The following is a 15,012-nucleotide window of genomic DNA, read 5'->3' on the forward strand; positions in this document are numbered from 1 at the left end:
GGAGTTAAAGGGGCCTTCGGCTGGCTGTGTGTGTATGGGGGGTGTGTGACCACAGCACCACCCTGACCACGGGGCCCTGGGTGGTCACCCGCTCACCCACCTGTAAGGCCAGCCCTGCCCCAGTCCAAAGTGACGACCCCCCACAAACCAGGCCACCCTCACTTCTGCGCTGCTGCTGGCGGGGGTACTATCTTCGGCGCTGGGCTCCCCGCCAGCAGCCGCTATTCCCCAGTCACCCAACTCTGTGAAATCTGATCTCCCTTGCATTAGCCAGATTTCACCGGGGAGATCAGATTTCACAGCCCAGGACGTGTTTTTCACAGCCGTGAATTTGGTAGGGCTCTAACTATGAAATATGTTAACTGGCTTTACACAGCTTGGCTCACAAATCACTCACATATTCTAAGGGTACTGAACAGGAAGTCTGAAGGTATTAATAAATTCAAGGGAGTTCACAGACATTAAAAAAAAATGAGTAGGGGACGGGAGGGGTTGATCTAAGAGAAAAGATTAGATATAACACCTTGGCCAAGAGGCTACTTAAGCCAGATCTACACTACAGATCTGTGTCACTATAACTATGTCACTCAGAGGTCTGAAAAATCCACACCCCTGAGTGACGTAGTTATATTGACCTAACCCCCCGAACAGACGGGGCTATGTCAACGGGAGAGCTACCGCCTCTCAGGGAGGTGGAGTAACTATGCCAACGGAAGCAGCTCTCCTGTTGGCATAGAATCATAGAACTGGAAGGGGCCTCGAGAGTCCCCTGCACTCAAGGCAGGACTAAGTATTATCGAGACCATCCCTGACAGGTGTAGCGTAGCATAGTAGCGGCTTCACCCCTGCAGCTGCGCCACTCCAGCACTGTATGTGAAGACAAGCCCTAAGAAGGGAGGTAACAGCCTACAGATTTTGGAAGGGTGTAAACAAAGCAGGCAAGGAATTAGGGTTCAAACGGATACAAATAGGAATCATGGGATGAAAAGAAGGAAGGGAAGGAAAAACCTCCTGACAATGAGGTTACACTAGACTTTGGAATAGAGGCTGATCAGTTGGTCAGGACATTTGGAACAAGATTGGACAAAACACCAGAAAACATACAGGACATACTGTGAGGAGCAAGTTCACGTGCGCAGGGTGATGGACTCTGTAGTAATGCCTTGTCCTGCTCATACACTGGTGTATTTCAGGCTTTGAAAATGGCCCACGCAGGGATATCATTGTCAGAGCAGGAGGCGTCGGTGGCTTCGCCTTTCACCTCGCAAACCCCCAACGTAGAGTGTGTGCCCAAGCTGATCAGGTAAAGCAATCTCACCATGGGCTTTCTGCTCTAGTATGTTATTTACACACTGCTATTTCAAAGCACTGCGTCAGGATTGTTCCCTATGCAACTTCTGTTATCTGTAGTCACACAACAGTCACCACCTACCCTGAAACCTTTAGTGCAAAATCAGGAGTACACTCACATATAAATATCCAAAATGGGTCCTGAAAAAACAAAGTAAATTTCCTCGTAACACCGGGAACTAAAATTCAAACAAACTGAGCTGCTTTTCTTAGGCAGAGTCCTATAGCTCTTAAAATTGCTTGTTCTATAGTCACCATAGAATTTTTTTCCTAACAGGGAAGGTCGTGCTGCTTTGGTTGCTTCTTTTGCTGTGTTTAAGTACCTGACCCTGTACGGCCTGACTCAGTTTATTGGCACTGCTCTGCTTTACTGGGTATGTGTCTAAAACCAATCTCTCATCAATGAGCTGTGTCTTTCTCCAGATTGTAATCCTTATTAACAGCCCATAGCTAGGAAGAAAAATTCTGCATTGCTCCAAAGGATTGTCAAGGTGTTACGAGCTGGGTAACAAATAGTGGAACTCAGTCACATTTACTGTTAGGGGGCAACAGAATGAGTCCTGTGAAAATGGGCCGGTTCCCCCAGAAGAAAGGGAAAACACCAGAGTAGTTAGGAGTACTCACCAGCTGGAAGAGAAGGAGACACAGCAAGCAGGACCGGTAACAAAATGGCTCCTTTAGGGGTACAGCTGCCTCGCTTTCCAAATTTAAAGGGCCAGTCCCCACAAAGGAATGCTGGGGAAAGCTCTTATGTGAGAAAAGATGAGGAAGATGCTGTAGGAGGAAGGGGTTTCTTCTGTGTGTCATTGCTTGAGCACAAGACTATTATTATTATTGTGTAGGAGAAATACTGAAATCCTTGTGCAAGTTCTACTCCTGCTGAATTATGCATGTGCTTCCTTTTGCACAGGTACCATAGTGTGAAGGAGCTCAGTGGGGCCCCTCACGTATGTAAAGTGAAGCACATGAATGTTTGCAGAGTTGGTAAACACAGTAACATCAGACGCTGGTGATGTCACAGGTAGAGCAGACAAGCACAGCCGGCAAAGATCATTCATGTACAAGCACAGAAACGGCAGGAGATTGCTGTTGTAGTATTTAAATCTGTGCATAGCTAGTGTATTGCTATTTAAAAAAATCAGCTCTGCAGGACTTATTGATTAAATAAAATAACTAATCTGTTTTCATATCAGAATAGCTGAAACCAGGTACTAAGTCTTAACCTTATATGCACGGCCACCAACTTTGGTTTAACAGCTTCGTCTGCGTTCCCCTCACATTGGACAATGGCAGGCCTGGCAGCACGGCCACTCCCACTGAAGTTACTGCCAATTGTATGTGCTTTGGGCAGGGCTGAAATTGGCCCCGTCATTTGTGTCAGTTCATGGAACCCTGTACAGGGTCAGCTCCTTAGCTGGTGTACACTGGCACTGACTTCAGTGGGGCTGTGCTGTGGAGCTGGTCCATCAGACTGACGGGGCTGGGCCTTTCGACTTGAGAGTACCGGGAGTGGCATTATGTAGCTCTGAAGTCATATTAAATATTATGCTTTCGTAGAGACAGGACAAAGATAAACTGGTCTGGGCTGATACTCAACTGGTGGGTACCATGGAAATGTGTATCACAATGAAATAACCTGCTATCCTGGGAACCTTGGATGGGCTTTTTTTCTTTCTTTCTTTCTTTCTTTCTTTCTTTCTTTCTTTCAGCAACTACAGATCTTTGGGAGCTACCAGTACCTTATGCAAGATGTTGTCATCACCCTTCTGGTTTGCTTAACAAGTAAGCAGCTCAGCACAGGGTGTGCTTAAGTCTTTGTGTGTGTAAACAATCGACTTCGCTTTCTTTTAGAAATCTAAAAAGCGAGCCACATGCTGCTGATGCTTACACCATAACCACTGACTTCAGTGGGGCTACCTGGGTGGAACTGAGAGCAGGGTTTTGCCCAGAACCTTTTGGCCCAGAACCCACAACCACAGTTCTCCTGTCCAGAGCATTCAGCATTCAGACACCTACGGCAGCTGGAAGAGGAAGGGTGGGCTGATGATTAAGACACTAGGCTGGAACTCTGATGAGCTGGGGTCAAGTCCTAGCTCTGCCATAGCCTCCCTGTGTGACCTTGAGTAAATCAATCTGTACCTCAGTGCCCTATCTGTTAGTGGAGACAATAATGCACCATTTCGCCTACTGTTTGCATACCTTGCCTATTAGATCATAAGCTCTTTGTGCAGGGGCTGGCTCTTATTGTGTATCCATCACATAGCACTGCAAGGCCTGATCTTGGCTGAGGCCACTGGGCGCTACGGGAAAACAAGTAATTCATAATCATACAGGCTGAGGCTGTCAGACCAGGCCCGTGGAAACACAGTGCAGGACCTATAGAGACCCTTTGAGAGGGCAACAACCCATAGCACCGAGGTGTGATGTTTTCTGTGGCAATGTTCAGACTCCGGTGCTAATTTTGAATGACAATGGGCCAAGGGCCAATAGGACTAAACCCACTGGCTCCCAGCAGGTACTTAAGCAGCAGTGTCAGAGGGCCAGGACATGGGAGTGAGCAGGTGACGGTGGAGTAACATGCATTGCTTTGCTGTTCAGTGGGGTGCAGTTTATCTGTTGAAGGGCTGGAGGGCAGGATGTAGCCACAGAAGCAGTCATGGCAGGGCGAATAAGGCCACAGCTTTCCCATTTATACTGGACAAACCTTGCAGTCTTCACACGTGGGCAAGTCAGTGTGCCGTACATGCAGAGGGCTTTCGCCTCAGGCTCGGACTGGTCATGCACCCAACCCAGCAGTGGAGTAGCCAGGGCTGCATTGTCTCTGAGAGGAAATGTGTGTTCTCTTTTTCAGTGAGTTTGACCCAGGCCTACCCGAAGCTGGCCCCTTACAGACCTCCAGGGCAGCTCATCTCTCCTCCTTTGCTGCTCTCAGTCATTCTCCATACGGGCATTACTACAGTCATGTTGGTCTGTGGCTTCCTTTTTGTGAAGCAGCAGCCTTGGTACTCAGAGATGGCCAACCACAGGTAACTCCTCTGCTTCCCATTTCTAATCCCAGTCTTGCAAAATCCTGCTGCCAGCCGAGACAGCATGCTGAAATACAAGACAGTACTGCAGCATCTGGGGGCACTGGGCACTCACCAGGACTTCTCCATCCTTCAGCTAGTCACACTCCACATCCCATGCACACTGTAGAGTCGGCTGTGGAGTGGCTGCCTGCGGCCTGGCATGGGGAACAGGTCCAGAAGACACTTTCTTCCTCTCATCTATTCATCTCCTTTCTTCTATGAACTTGTTCCTTTCTGCAGCATGCAGCAGAATGGAGCGTCTAGCCCAAAGTGAGAATATTGCTATTAGCCTTATGCACATAGTCAACAGTGAATAGCCAGGACCGTGAAGCAAGCTGGTGCTAATGCAAGAAAAAAAGATAAACGGACCCAAACCTCAGTTTCATGTTGTCAACAAACAAATCCACTTCTTGCTCTCTGCTTCCCTCCATGCTGCCCTCTCCTGGTATCCTGTTGTGAGATGGCTTCTCCTGGGAGCATAAGACAACCTTGGGTTTGATTCTCCCTTCTCTTTCATTAGTGTAATTTGATTAACTTTAGAGGGGAGACTGTTGTAACGGAGTGGGGAATCAGGCTCCTTCTCTGTGTGTTATTTAGTTTAAAATCTCTCTCCAAATCCAGGAGCCCTTTATATCCTGTCATCATGGAGAAATGCACATTCAGGGCAGAAAATATGGCAAGGGTTTGCAGTGGGAACTTTCCCGGATTAACAGGGCTATGACTGGGCCCCTTTATTGCCGATGATGTTCTGTACTTTAATGGTTGAACACTTGCCAATGAATGTGGAGGCTGCTAGGATGCCAGTTACCATCGCTGCCCCCAGAGCACAGGCGTTAACCAGGTGGAGCAGGGAGGTTAGGCCTTTTTGAAACAGAATTAAACATAGCTTTTATTCTGGTGTGTGACACCAGGACATTACAGTGATGGGCACAGTAGAAACACAGAGTGGATAAATTATGATAGAGAAAGCTGCTTTATTCTAGCCAGCCACAGCTTAGCAAGTGCCTCATAAATACTGAGGAGTCCTTGTGGCACCTTAGAGACTAACAAATTTATTTTTATAACGAACAAGGACTCCTCGTTGTTTTTGCTGATACAGACTAACATGGCTACCTCTCTGAAACCTGTCCTCATAAATACTGGTGATTCTTTGCAGAGAGTGCCCTCCAGCAAACCACTCCCTGTCTTCTGTCAGCACCATTCTAAATAGGAATGGAACTGCAAATGCCACAGATGTCCCCAGCAGCGTTCTAAGCTACGAAGACACCACTCTATGGCCACTAACTTCAATCAACTGCATAATTATAGCATTTGTCTTTTCCAAGGGAAAGCCATTCAGGAAACCCATCTATACTAACTGTAAGTATAACTGCATTAATATGTGCTTTCCAGATATTTACTCAACATGGACAAATAGTTTGCTAAGAGTAATGCTTTGATTTACCTCCACCTTTTGTGATTTATCTGGACTTGAACCCATGACCAGCATAGCAAGCTGTTATTGATGGAAGACAGCTCCCATTTCACCAGCTGGAGGCCAGACTCAGCCAAAGCCCCAAGTATAGGCTTTTTCCCCAAGGTTAATTTTTATACCAGCATGACCCAAGAGAGGTGAACTGGCCATATTTGGGAAGTGGGCATTTAGAGAGCGACACAGCAATTAATGACAGAACTGTTTGTTAAAATTTGAAGACAGATAACAAAAAGGGGGAGATTTATTTGCTGAAATTCCATAAACAAGATCTCCTTGTGATCTTTAAGGTACCCAGCTCTGTCCGGCATACGTTCTGTGGGACAGGAGCAAAAAAGTCTGTGATAAAGGCACAAAATTCGATCACTTTCATTTGAGTTCTGCAGAGTGATTGAACGACCCCCTAGTAGCTCTTGATTAACAGATAGCTCCTTTCTGTCTGCAGCTGTGTGCTTAGAGAAGCAAGAGGAAAGCTTTGCTCAGCCACAGGAGGGTTAATTCCAGTGTGTACTTTAGACTGGAGTAGGCCCCAAGGTGTTCTGTAGAGCAGCAGTCGGCGGGTAGCTGCCAGATTTCAAGTTCCCAAGCCGAGTCTGGTGAAGAGTCTTCTTCTATGCTGACAAACAGGCACAAATGCTCTTAATGGGAGCTGCCTTTTGGCAAATGTTACAGTGCTCCTGCAAGGTGCTGCTGACATCCAGCTTCCTCACCTCTCCTTCGTGCTTCACCCTGCTCTGGAGGGTGTCACAGAGCAGTTTGCTCGCCATGGCCCATTCATCCTCAGCTGCTTTACCAAGGCAATGACCAAGGCTGCCTCTTGGTGTCAGCTGTGACAGCATTTTTTGTGATGTGGATACCTGGCCACATGGAATTGCTCTGCAACCAGCAGCTCCTTGCACTTGAGTAGGCAGAATGGCAACAGCTTTCATACATAGAGGGTATGGGCAAGATACATATTAGCAACCTGGAAGCGTAAGGCTCTGTGTCTGATTAGCAAGTCCCTGAGCCATCCGGCCCTTACTTCAGGGAATACTTTCACCCAGGTAACACAACACCACTGAGGATCATGTGCTCCCATAGTCCATGTGTGGAGTTCACCCTCTCCTCACTGGTTATGCATATGGATCAGAGAATACATCGGGAATAAGACCACCTGTCATTTGAGACCATGTTATCCTGGTGAGAAGCTTGTGTCTCCACAGGGTGGCTTTTAGTTTACACTGGTTGAATTAGTTAAAGCCTGCATTTGGCAAATCGCCCAGGCAGTAACACCAATGTGCAGTTTTACTGACAGAATGGTGTGGAGTCTCATTCTTGTTTCAGTTCTGCAGCTCCCTTTGTTTGTTGGTAGAATTGGGAAGTTTTGCTAAACAAGGAGATATGCTGCATAGCAATTCTGCAACACGTCACAGGAGCTGCCAGCCCTTTATAAATAATAACCCAGTCCAGTAGCAGGGGTTTTTCTGGTTACCAAAACACTTCACAGTGCCACAACGCTCTTGTTCCCCCAGACATATTTTCAGTCCTGCTGCTCATCCAGCTTGGAATTTGCCTTTTCCTCCTCTTTGTTGATATCAGTGCTGTATACAAGGGAATGCTGGTAAGTGGAACTGAAGTTGCGTGTCCTTTTCACCCTCTCTGCATTTTGATCAATTATAGAATCACAGAAATGTAGGGCTGGATGGGACCCCTTCTCTGACGCAGGACCATGTAAATCTAGACCAGCCCTGACAGGTGTTTGCCCAACCTGTTGTTAATAACCTCCAGTGAAGGGGATTTCACAACCTCCCTTGGAAGCCTAGTCCAGAGTTTCACTGCCCTTAGAGTTAGAAAGCTTTTGCTAATATTGAGCCTAAATCTCCCCTGCTGCAGATTAAGCCAATTGTTTCTTCTCCCACCTTCAGTGGACATGGAGAACAATTGATCACCGTCCTTTATAACAGCCCCTAAGATATCTGAAGACTCATCAGGTCCCCCTCCCAGTCTGCTTTTCTCAAGACTAACCATGCCCCATTTTTTAATCTTTCCTCATAGGTCCGGTTTTCTAAAACTTTTTATCATTTTTCTTGCTCTCTTCTGGACTCTCTCCAATTTATCCACATCCTACCTAAAGTGCCGTGTCCAGAACTGGACACAATACTCCAGCTGAGGCCTCACCAGTGACTAGTGGAGCGGGACAATTGCCTTCCGTGTGTTACATATGATAGTCCTATTAAACCCCCCCCCCGAATATTAGCCTTTTTGCAACTGCATTACCTGGTCGGCTCATATTCTGTTTGTGACCCACCAGAACATCCAGAACCTTTTCAGCAGTACTGTCCCTTAGCCAGTTATTCCCCGTGCTGTAGTTTTGTATTTTATTTTTCCTTCCTGAGCACAGTACTTTGCACTTGACTTTATTGAATTTCATCTTGTTGAATTCAGACCATTTCTCCAGTTTGTGAAGGTCATCTTGAATTCTAATCCGGTCCTCCAAAGTACTTGCAACCCCTCCTTCTACAAATTTTATAAGCACTCTCTCACTCCACTGTTCAAGTTATTAATGAAAATATTGAATAGTTCCAGACCCAGAATTGAGCCTGGCAGGACTCCACTACCTACACCCTCCCAGTGTGACAGCAAACCAGTGATAACTACTCTTGGAGCAGAGTCCTTCAGCCAGTTGTGCACCCACCTTTGCACAAGCAATGCAGAGTGTGATCCATGAATCTGATGGTATTACAGATTTATTGACAGATTTGCCCATGCTCCTGCTCTGATAGAAAAACTCCACATTGTTAAATGGACATTTTGTCCATGGAGTGACTGCAGGGCAGGGCTCCGATTGGTGTACTCACAACCAGGTAGCAAAATGATAGAAACCACCAGGCCTGTATTCTACATGGGATATTCCTGGGCAGGGAGTCCTAACTACTCCCCTGCCAGCACCCATCCTTCAGGTGTGATGCTACCATTGGCTAACTTTCCTCCGTGTCTATATAGCAGAAACTTCTGTGGAAAGGTATCCGTGTTTAATGCACTCATCCTTAGAATACAGGTGCATGGTGCAGAGAGCTGCTTTCTGCCTTATCCCCAAACAAGGACAGCCTGAACATTGGGGAGGAACTTCCCCCAATCTCACTGGAAAGGCATGCCATAGCGGGAGGGAGTACTGGGTATGCCACTGGTCCTGACAACTCCTTTCCAAGCACAGACGAGGAGGAGAATGGAGCCTTTTTTACACAGTTAGTGGGCACTTCATCCTTCCTTTTCCCCCCCACCCCACCCCACCCCATGATCTTAAATAGGGTTTCATTAATGTTCAGTGCTGAAGCAATTACTGCCTTGTCTGTCACTAAACCCATTTCAAGCAGCTGCTTCAGATACATTTAGGTCATTTGCACCCTAGGAAAGCAAAAGAAGAGGATCCGTGTTTTAACATGACTTAATCCGTTCAGGGATCTCTGAGAAGATAAGATGGCACTAAGATTTCTTTAACTTTAGTGCTGATCCATGTAAAAATAAAACTAGTTGGTCTTATAGACTGTTAGAAATCCATGAGAATCTTAAAACCACATTCAAAATCAAATGACTTGCATTTCTTTTCCAACAGCTTCTCTGCACTCCAACGATCTGGAGGGTTTACATCTTAATCATGCTGTTTGTCACATTTTGTGTATCGGTCTTTGTGGAGGTGAGTGTTTTAGTTTACCCATTTTCCTGAGGACCATGAAGTCTAGCGGAAGTGCTGAGTTCTTCCTGTTCAAATACGACAGGGGGGATAGCTGGCATGGTGGAGGTACTGCTGAAGAGGATCCGGGGGGTCCAGTGGAACACAGAATGAACGTGTGCCCACAATGTGATGCAGCTGCAGAAAGGGCTAATATCACTCTGGGGTGTAGAAATAGGAGCACAGGCGCCGACTCCGTGGGTGCTCTGGGGCTGGAGCACCCAAGGGGAAAAAATAATGGTGGATGCTGGGCAGCCACTGGCCAATCAGCTGTTCGGCAGCAGGCGGGAGGCGCTGGGGGGAGGGGGCAGAAAGAGGCGGAATGAGAGTGGAGTGTGCTCAGGAGAGGGGGCAGAGCAGGGGCAGGGCTTCAGGGGAGGGAAGAGGCGGAGCGAGGGTGGGGCCTTGGGGAAGGGGCGGAGTGGGGGCGGGGCCTCGGGGGTGGAGCACCCACCCCGAAAGAAGAAAGTCGGCACCTCTGAAGAGGAGCGGTGTATGTATGACATAGAAGGCAATTATCCTGCTCTGCTCAGCACTGGTGAGGCCGCAGCTGGAGTCCTGTGTGCAGTTCTGGGCACCACACCTTACAAAAGATGTGGACAAACTGGAGTGAGTCCAGAGAAGAGCAACTGTCAGGCTCTGAATTCTAGGCAGTCAGGCCTGGCGGTTGGAGCGGCGGTCTAGAACAGCAGTAAGGGCCAAAGCTGGACTGAGAGTCAAGAGAGGCTGAGAGCAGCAGTACCTGGGGATGCTGGTACCTGGGGATGCACCGTGGGTCAGAACTAGGCTCAGAGTCCATAGACAAGCCAAATCAGGATTGTAGTCACAATCTGGAAGCAGACCGAAGGTCAGAGCTGGGTTGGAGTCAGTCCAAGGGCCTGGGTGTCAGGAACTGGTCAGGAACAGGGCTGGAGCAAGGTCAGAATAGGGCATAGACAAGACTGAAGAGGGCTGGAACAAGGCTCGAACAAGGGTGGGGCAGGAACAGGGTCAGGATCTAGGGCGGGCTATAAGCACAGGGTTCTGTAAAACCCCGAGGCAGCAGGAGGGTTCATAGCCGAGTAATGCTGCTGTTGCACAGACTAACTTGTGGCTCTGGCGGTGAGAGTGAAATACATGTGCCCGGGGTTATCTGATCCAGGCCCTGCCCCAGGATAGACTGCTGCAGCACACCTGAGAGATGAGACACTGCAGGTTCTGCTGGAGGGGTGAGTCATTGTAGTACTGAGCATCTGGGGTGGGGAATGGGTGGGCAGAAGCCTGCCCACATCTAAACGACCCCCCAGCCAAAGGGGAGGAGCTACTGGACCCAAAGCTCAAATAATTCCAGGGACAACATATGTCCCCCGGGACGGGAGTCAGGATCACAGAGTCAAAAGCAGGGATCCAGAGGGGCACACTGAGCAGAGACCCCTGAACACCGTCCACTGCTCCTCAAAGGCGTCCAGGGAGCCAGTGGACGTGGCCCAGAGGAACTCTGCCCAGAGACGTGACCTAAGGGAGGATCAGAAATAGGCCCCACAGTCACAGAACACCTCCCTGTCCAGCTTCCTCCTCCTGGTATGGGGGACAGCTGCCTTGACCAGCAGCAAGAGAAGGTTGATGAGGAGGTCTCATGACTTCGTGGGGCCATAGATGGGGTTTCAGAAGTGCCGCCAGAACCTGAGGAGGAGATTCTGGAGGAGCTGGAAAAGGGGCTGCAACTTGGCACACTCGAGGTAGATATGCGCCAGGGTCTCCCTCTTGCCGCAGAAGTGTCAGGTGTTGGATAGCAGGGTGAACCCCACCAGGTACACATCTGTGCTCCCGGCTCCTTGAATGAGCTAGATGAGTCATTCTAGCTAAGTGAGCAGCCCCGGTCTGGCTGTGGGTTTGCCTCACAGCAACAAAATGATAAAAGGTTTAGAAAACATGGCCTCTGAGGACAAGTTCAAGAAACCGGGCATGTTTGTTCCTGAGAAAAACACCCTGAGAGGGGGACCTGCTGACAGTCTTCAAATATGTGAAGGTCTGTTCTAAAGAGAATGGTGATCAATTGCTCTCCATGTCCACTGAAGGTAGGACAAGCAGTAACAGCTTAGTCTGCAGCCAGGGAGATTTAAGTTAAGTATTATGAAACTCTTTCTAACTCTCAGGGGAGTTCAGCTCTGGGACAGGCTTCTGAGGGAGGTCGTGGAATCCCCGTCATAGGAGGTGCTTAAGAACTGGCTGGACAAACCCCTGTCAGGGATGGTCCAGGTTTACTTGGTCCTGCCACAGTGCAGGGGGCTGGGCTCGATGACCTCTTGAGGTCCCTTCCAGCCCAACATTTTCTATGATTCTTCTTTCCCTTTCAGCTGCAACATTATCTTCCTTTAAAACTACGTACCCTAAACACGTCTAATGCAAGTAACCTGATAAATAAACCAAACCCTATTTCTGCACACCTTGGTGTGCGGACTACACTGCTCCTTCTCACTTGTATTCCCTTTGGAAGCATGAGACTGAACCTATCTGGAAGCCTGGAAGAGTTTGGGGTGCACATGAGTGTGGGATCAGGCCCTGGCTAGGCAATATTCCTGTGTGTGAGGGCAGAATTTTACCCACGCTGCTTTAGTAGTAGGGGAATGGCAGGTGTAGGCTTCCTCCACTCACTTCAGAGCTTTAAGGGGAGCCAGTATTAGCAGCTCTATTTCACTTCACAGGATGTCGTCCTGCAAAACAGACATCTCTGGCTGCTGATTAAGAAATGCTTTCGATTCCGGTCTCACAGCCAGTATCGGAAGTGGCAGAGGAAGCTGGAGAAGGATCCAAAGTGGCCTCCTTTGAAGAGAAAAGACTTTGCAGAAAACAGCAAGAATGAAATCTACATCAACCCAATCTATGAACATGACAAAGAGAACTAGAAGCCAAAGATGACAACTTTTCCTTGTTTATATTGAACCTAGAATATTTTCAGTTTCATTGGTAAAAGATTCAGGGGGGTTTGTGTAAACACACAAACCCAAAGTCATTGGAGAGATGCAGGCAGTGTCTCTTACAGCTGTACCCTTGACAGGAATTATTTTATGGCGAATTACCATTTTCTATGAAGCTTTATTGACTGTTTGAGCACTTTTTCTGTCCAATTACAAATATGCTGAAGAAGATTAGAGTTTTGCAAACTCCCTGTAAAACAATGAGCATCTGATTCTCCGCTGTTGCTGCCAGGCTAGTCAATGTACTCTACTAAGACTCTTGTGTAAGCTGCCAAACTACAATTACAAAAAAAATAGAGTTGATTTTTCCTGGGGTTTTGCTTTCAAAGTTCTTTGGGAGAATTTCAAGCTGCAGTTTTCGGGGTCATGTTTCTTTGATCCCTGCATAGCACTTCATGAATTTGGGTGGTGTATTGGGACTGCATGACTTTTCTGGGCATGGGGAAAGACGTGTATGTAAATTTGCAAAATCCAGCCCAATATGGAAACCTAAAGACCAAATGGCAAAGATGTGTTGTTCAGAGAGAAAATTTCTTCCCTACCTGAAGGAGCTAAAGATGCGACAGGTGACGTACGTAATCCCCACAAAGCCTGATGTTATCCCCACCCAGACCCCCACATCATCCCCATCCAGAGCTGCATCCTCCAGTTCTTGCACAGGTACTGGCTGCAGAAATGGGACCAATGAGGAGTAGCCTACCGTAATGCAGCGGATGAAGGCCTAAAACACTGAAAATTTTCCTCTAGGGGCTGGGCTGGGGGTGGGCATAGTCACGCACAGTTATATTTATACTAAGGAGAATGAGACACATTCTCCATTCACATCCCTCACAACTTTTCAACAGTGCAACCCCAGTGACTTCAGTGTGGAGTGGGGTAAATTTGATTTATAAGGCTTAGGCCTGGCTAGGGAAGATCAAGTTTTAGTCATCTCTCAATCTAACCGCAAAAACCTATCCATTGTAATGGGAATTTGCAGGCAGAACCAGAGAGAAAACACCTGTTACTTCGCTGCCCAGAGTCTGATTTTCCCTGGCTCAGACTCATATGGCTGAACCATGTATACATACTGCACCAAATTCAGCCCTCATGTAACAATCATGTCTCTCCACTGAGTTCAAGGGATTAAATGAGGGGAATTAGTGCAAAGTCTGGTCCTCTTTGTTTTCACACCCACCTTGCTGATGGTGAAAGTTGAAACAGTGCAGTTCAGGGCTCAGATATCATCCATGCATGAGAGGCTGAGCGCCTACAGACCTTGGTTAAATGCAGCTCCTTTACTCGGAAAGTGTTTACCCGTCCAATAACATCTGCCGAGAAATGGCCCTTGGCTCCACAACACACGCTCAGATTTATTTTCAGATTTATTATAATAGGAAGTAGGTGTTTGTTTGTTTTTTGCTGTATTTAATATCCAGTTTAGTTTAAGAAGAAAGGGAAATACTAGACAACAGTGCACTACAATATACACCCAGATGTCAGACTCAGTCCCCCAGACACGGAAACAAGCATCAATAAAAAAGCTCTGATTCAAGTAGGGACGTGTTCAACAGCAGACAACTCTGCAGTAAGTACCCTGAGCCGGACCTGGGGTTGGCCTGCGCACGACTGCAGTCCATGGAGTGGCACAGTGTGCATTGGAGTTAGTATCTTGTTTTCAGGCTTCAAAGAACAGTTCCAAACCAATGGGCCAGTTACACCAGCTGCTAGCCAGTGAGAACGCTGCTAAATCACTCAAGCACAAAACCAGAGTCATTACAAAAAACCCAGGTGTCACCCACATGGGACTGGAAGGTGAACCGATGCTAACAGAATCTGCAATACATGCAACTTGCTTTCTTTGGCACATTCCCCACACCACTTCAGGAATGCTGTATCTACCCTCCAACCAGCAGAAGGAAACGCCCAAGAACTGAATTTAAACACGGGCTCAAGCTCAGTTTCTGGCTGAGGCTCTGGGGGGTGAACAGCTCCAGACCAAGGACTGGTTTTGCAGGATTTAGAGTTATTTTCCCCATCGTGGCTCACGGCAGGTCCAAGCCCCAGGGGTCACTAAGGAACCCGGAGAGGTAGGGTTCAATGCTAGCAGGTACCCGCTATAGCAGCCCGTCTGAGCACGGGCAGTCTAGAAAAATAGTGGGGGCTGGGCAGGAGCGCAGAGTAGCCAGAAAATGCTGCGGTCGCGTTCTTGGTTCTGCCCCCACTTGGTGGTCTGAGAGTGAGCTAGACCGGTCCAGAGGAACAGCACGCAGGAATCATTTCACAGGTGGGAAACAGGTCTGTTTCTTAAAGCAAAAGAGCATCTCATCCAAGACAAAACACTCATTTAAAAATAAAAAGGGACCCTTCTCTCCCTCTTCAAGAGAAGGGACCTGCTCCTGCATCCCATCTCCTGTGGCCTGGAGAGCAGCTGTGGGTTCCAGCATTGCAAGTGCAGCATACGCCCTGGTGCACAGT

The 15,012-nt window shown here is 47.8% G+C and overlaps 1 protein-coding gene across 1 annotated transcript in view; it reads left to right on the forward strand.

Annotated features, from left to right (window-relative positions):
- ATP13A5 (ATPase 13A5) overlaps positions 1-12,858 on the forward strand; it is a 49,859-nt gene extending 37,001 nt beyond the window's left edge. Inside the window, exons 23-30 of the mRNA XM_084638787.1 lie at positions 1,194-1,303; positions 1,628-1,724; positions 3,060-3,132; positions 4,202-4,376; positions 5,575-5,777; positions 7,401-7,489; positions 9,482-9,562; positions 12,283-12,858. Coding sequence (XP_084494913.1) covers positions 1,194-1,303; positions 1,628-1,724; positions 3,060-3,132; positions 4,202-4,376; positions 5,575-5,777; positions 7,401-7,489; positions 9,482-9,562; positions 12,283-12,483 — 1,029 coding nt within the window. The 3' untranslated portion in view covers positions 12,484-12,858. The remainder of the gene's footprint in view (positions 1-1,193; positions 1,304-1,627; positions 1,725-3,059; positions 3,133-4,201; positions 4,377-5,574; positions 5,778-7,400; positions 7,490-9,481; positions 9,563-12,282) is intronic.
- The last annotated feature ends 2,154 nt before the right edge of the window (positions 12,859-15,012 follow it).

Source organism: Lepidochelys olivacea (assembly GCF_965140295.1).
Source record: "Lepidochelys olivacea isolate rLepOli2 genome assembly, chromosome: 9".
Lineage (NCBI taxonomy): Eukaryota > Metazoa > Chordata > Testudines > Cheloniidae > Lepidochelys > Lepidochelys olivacea.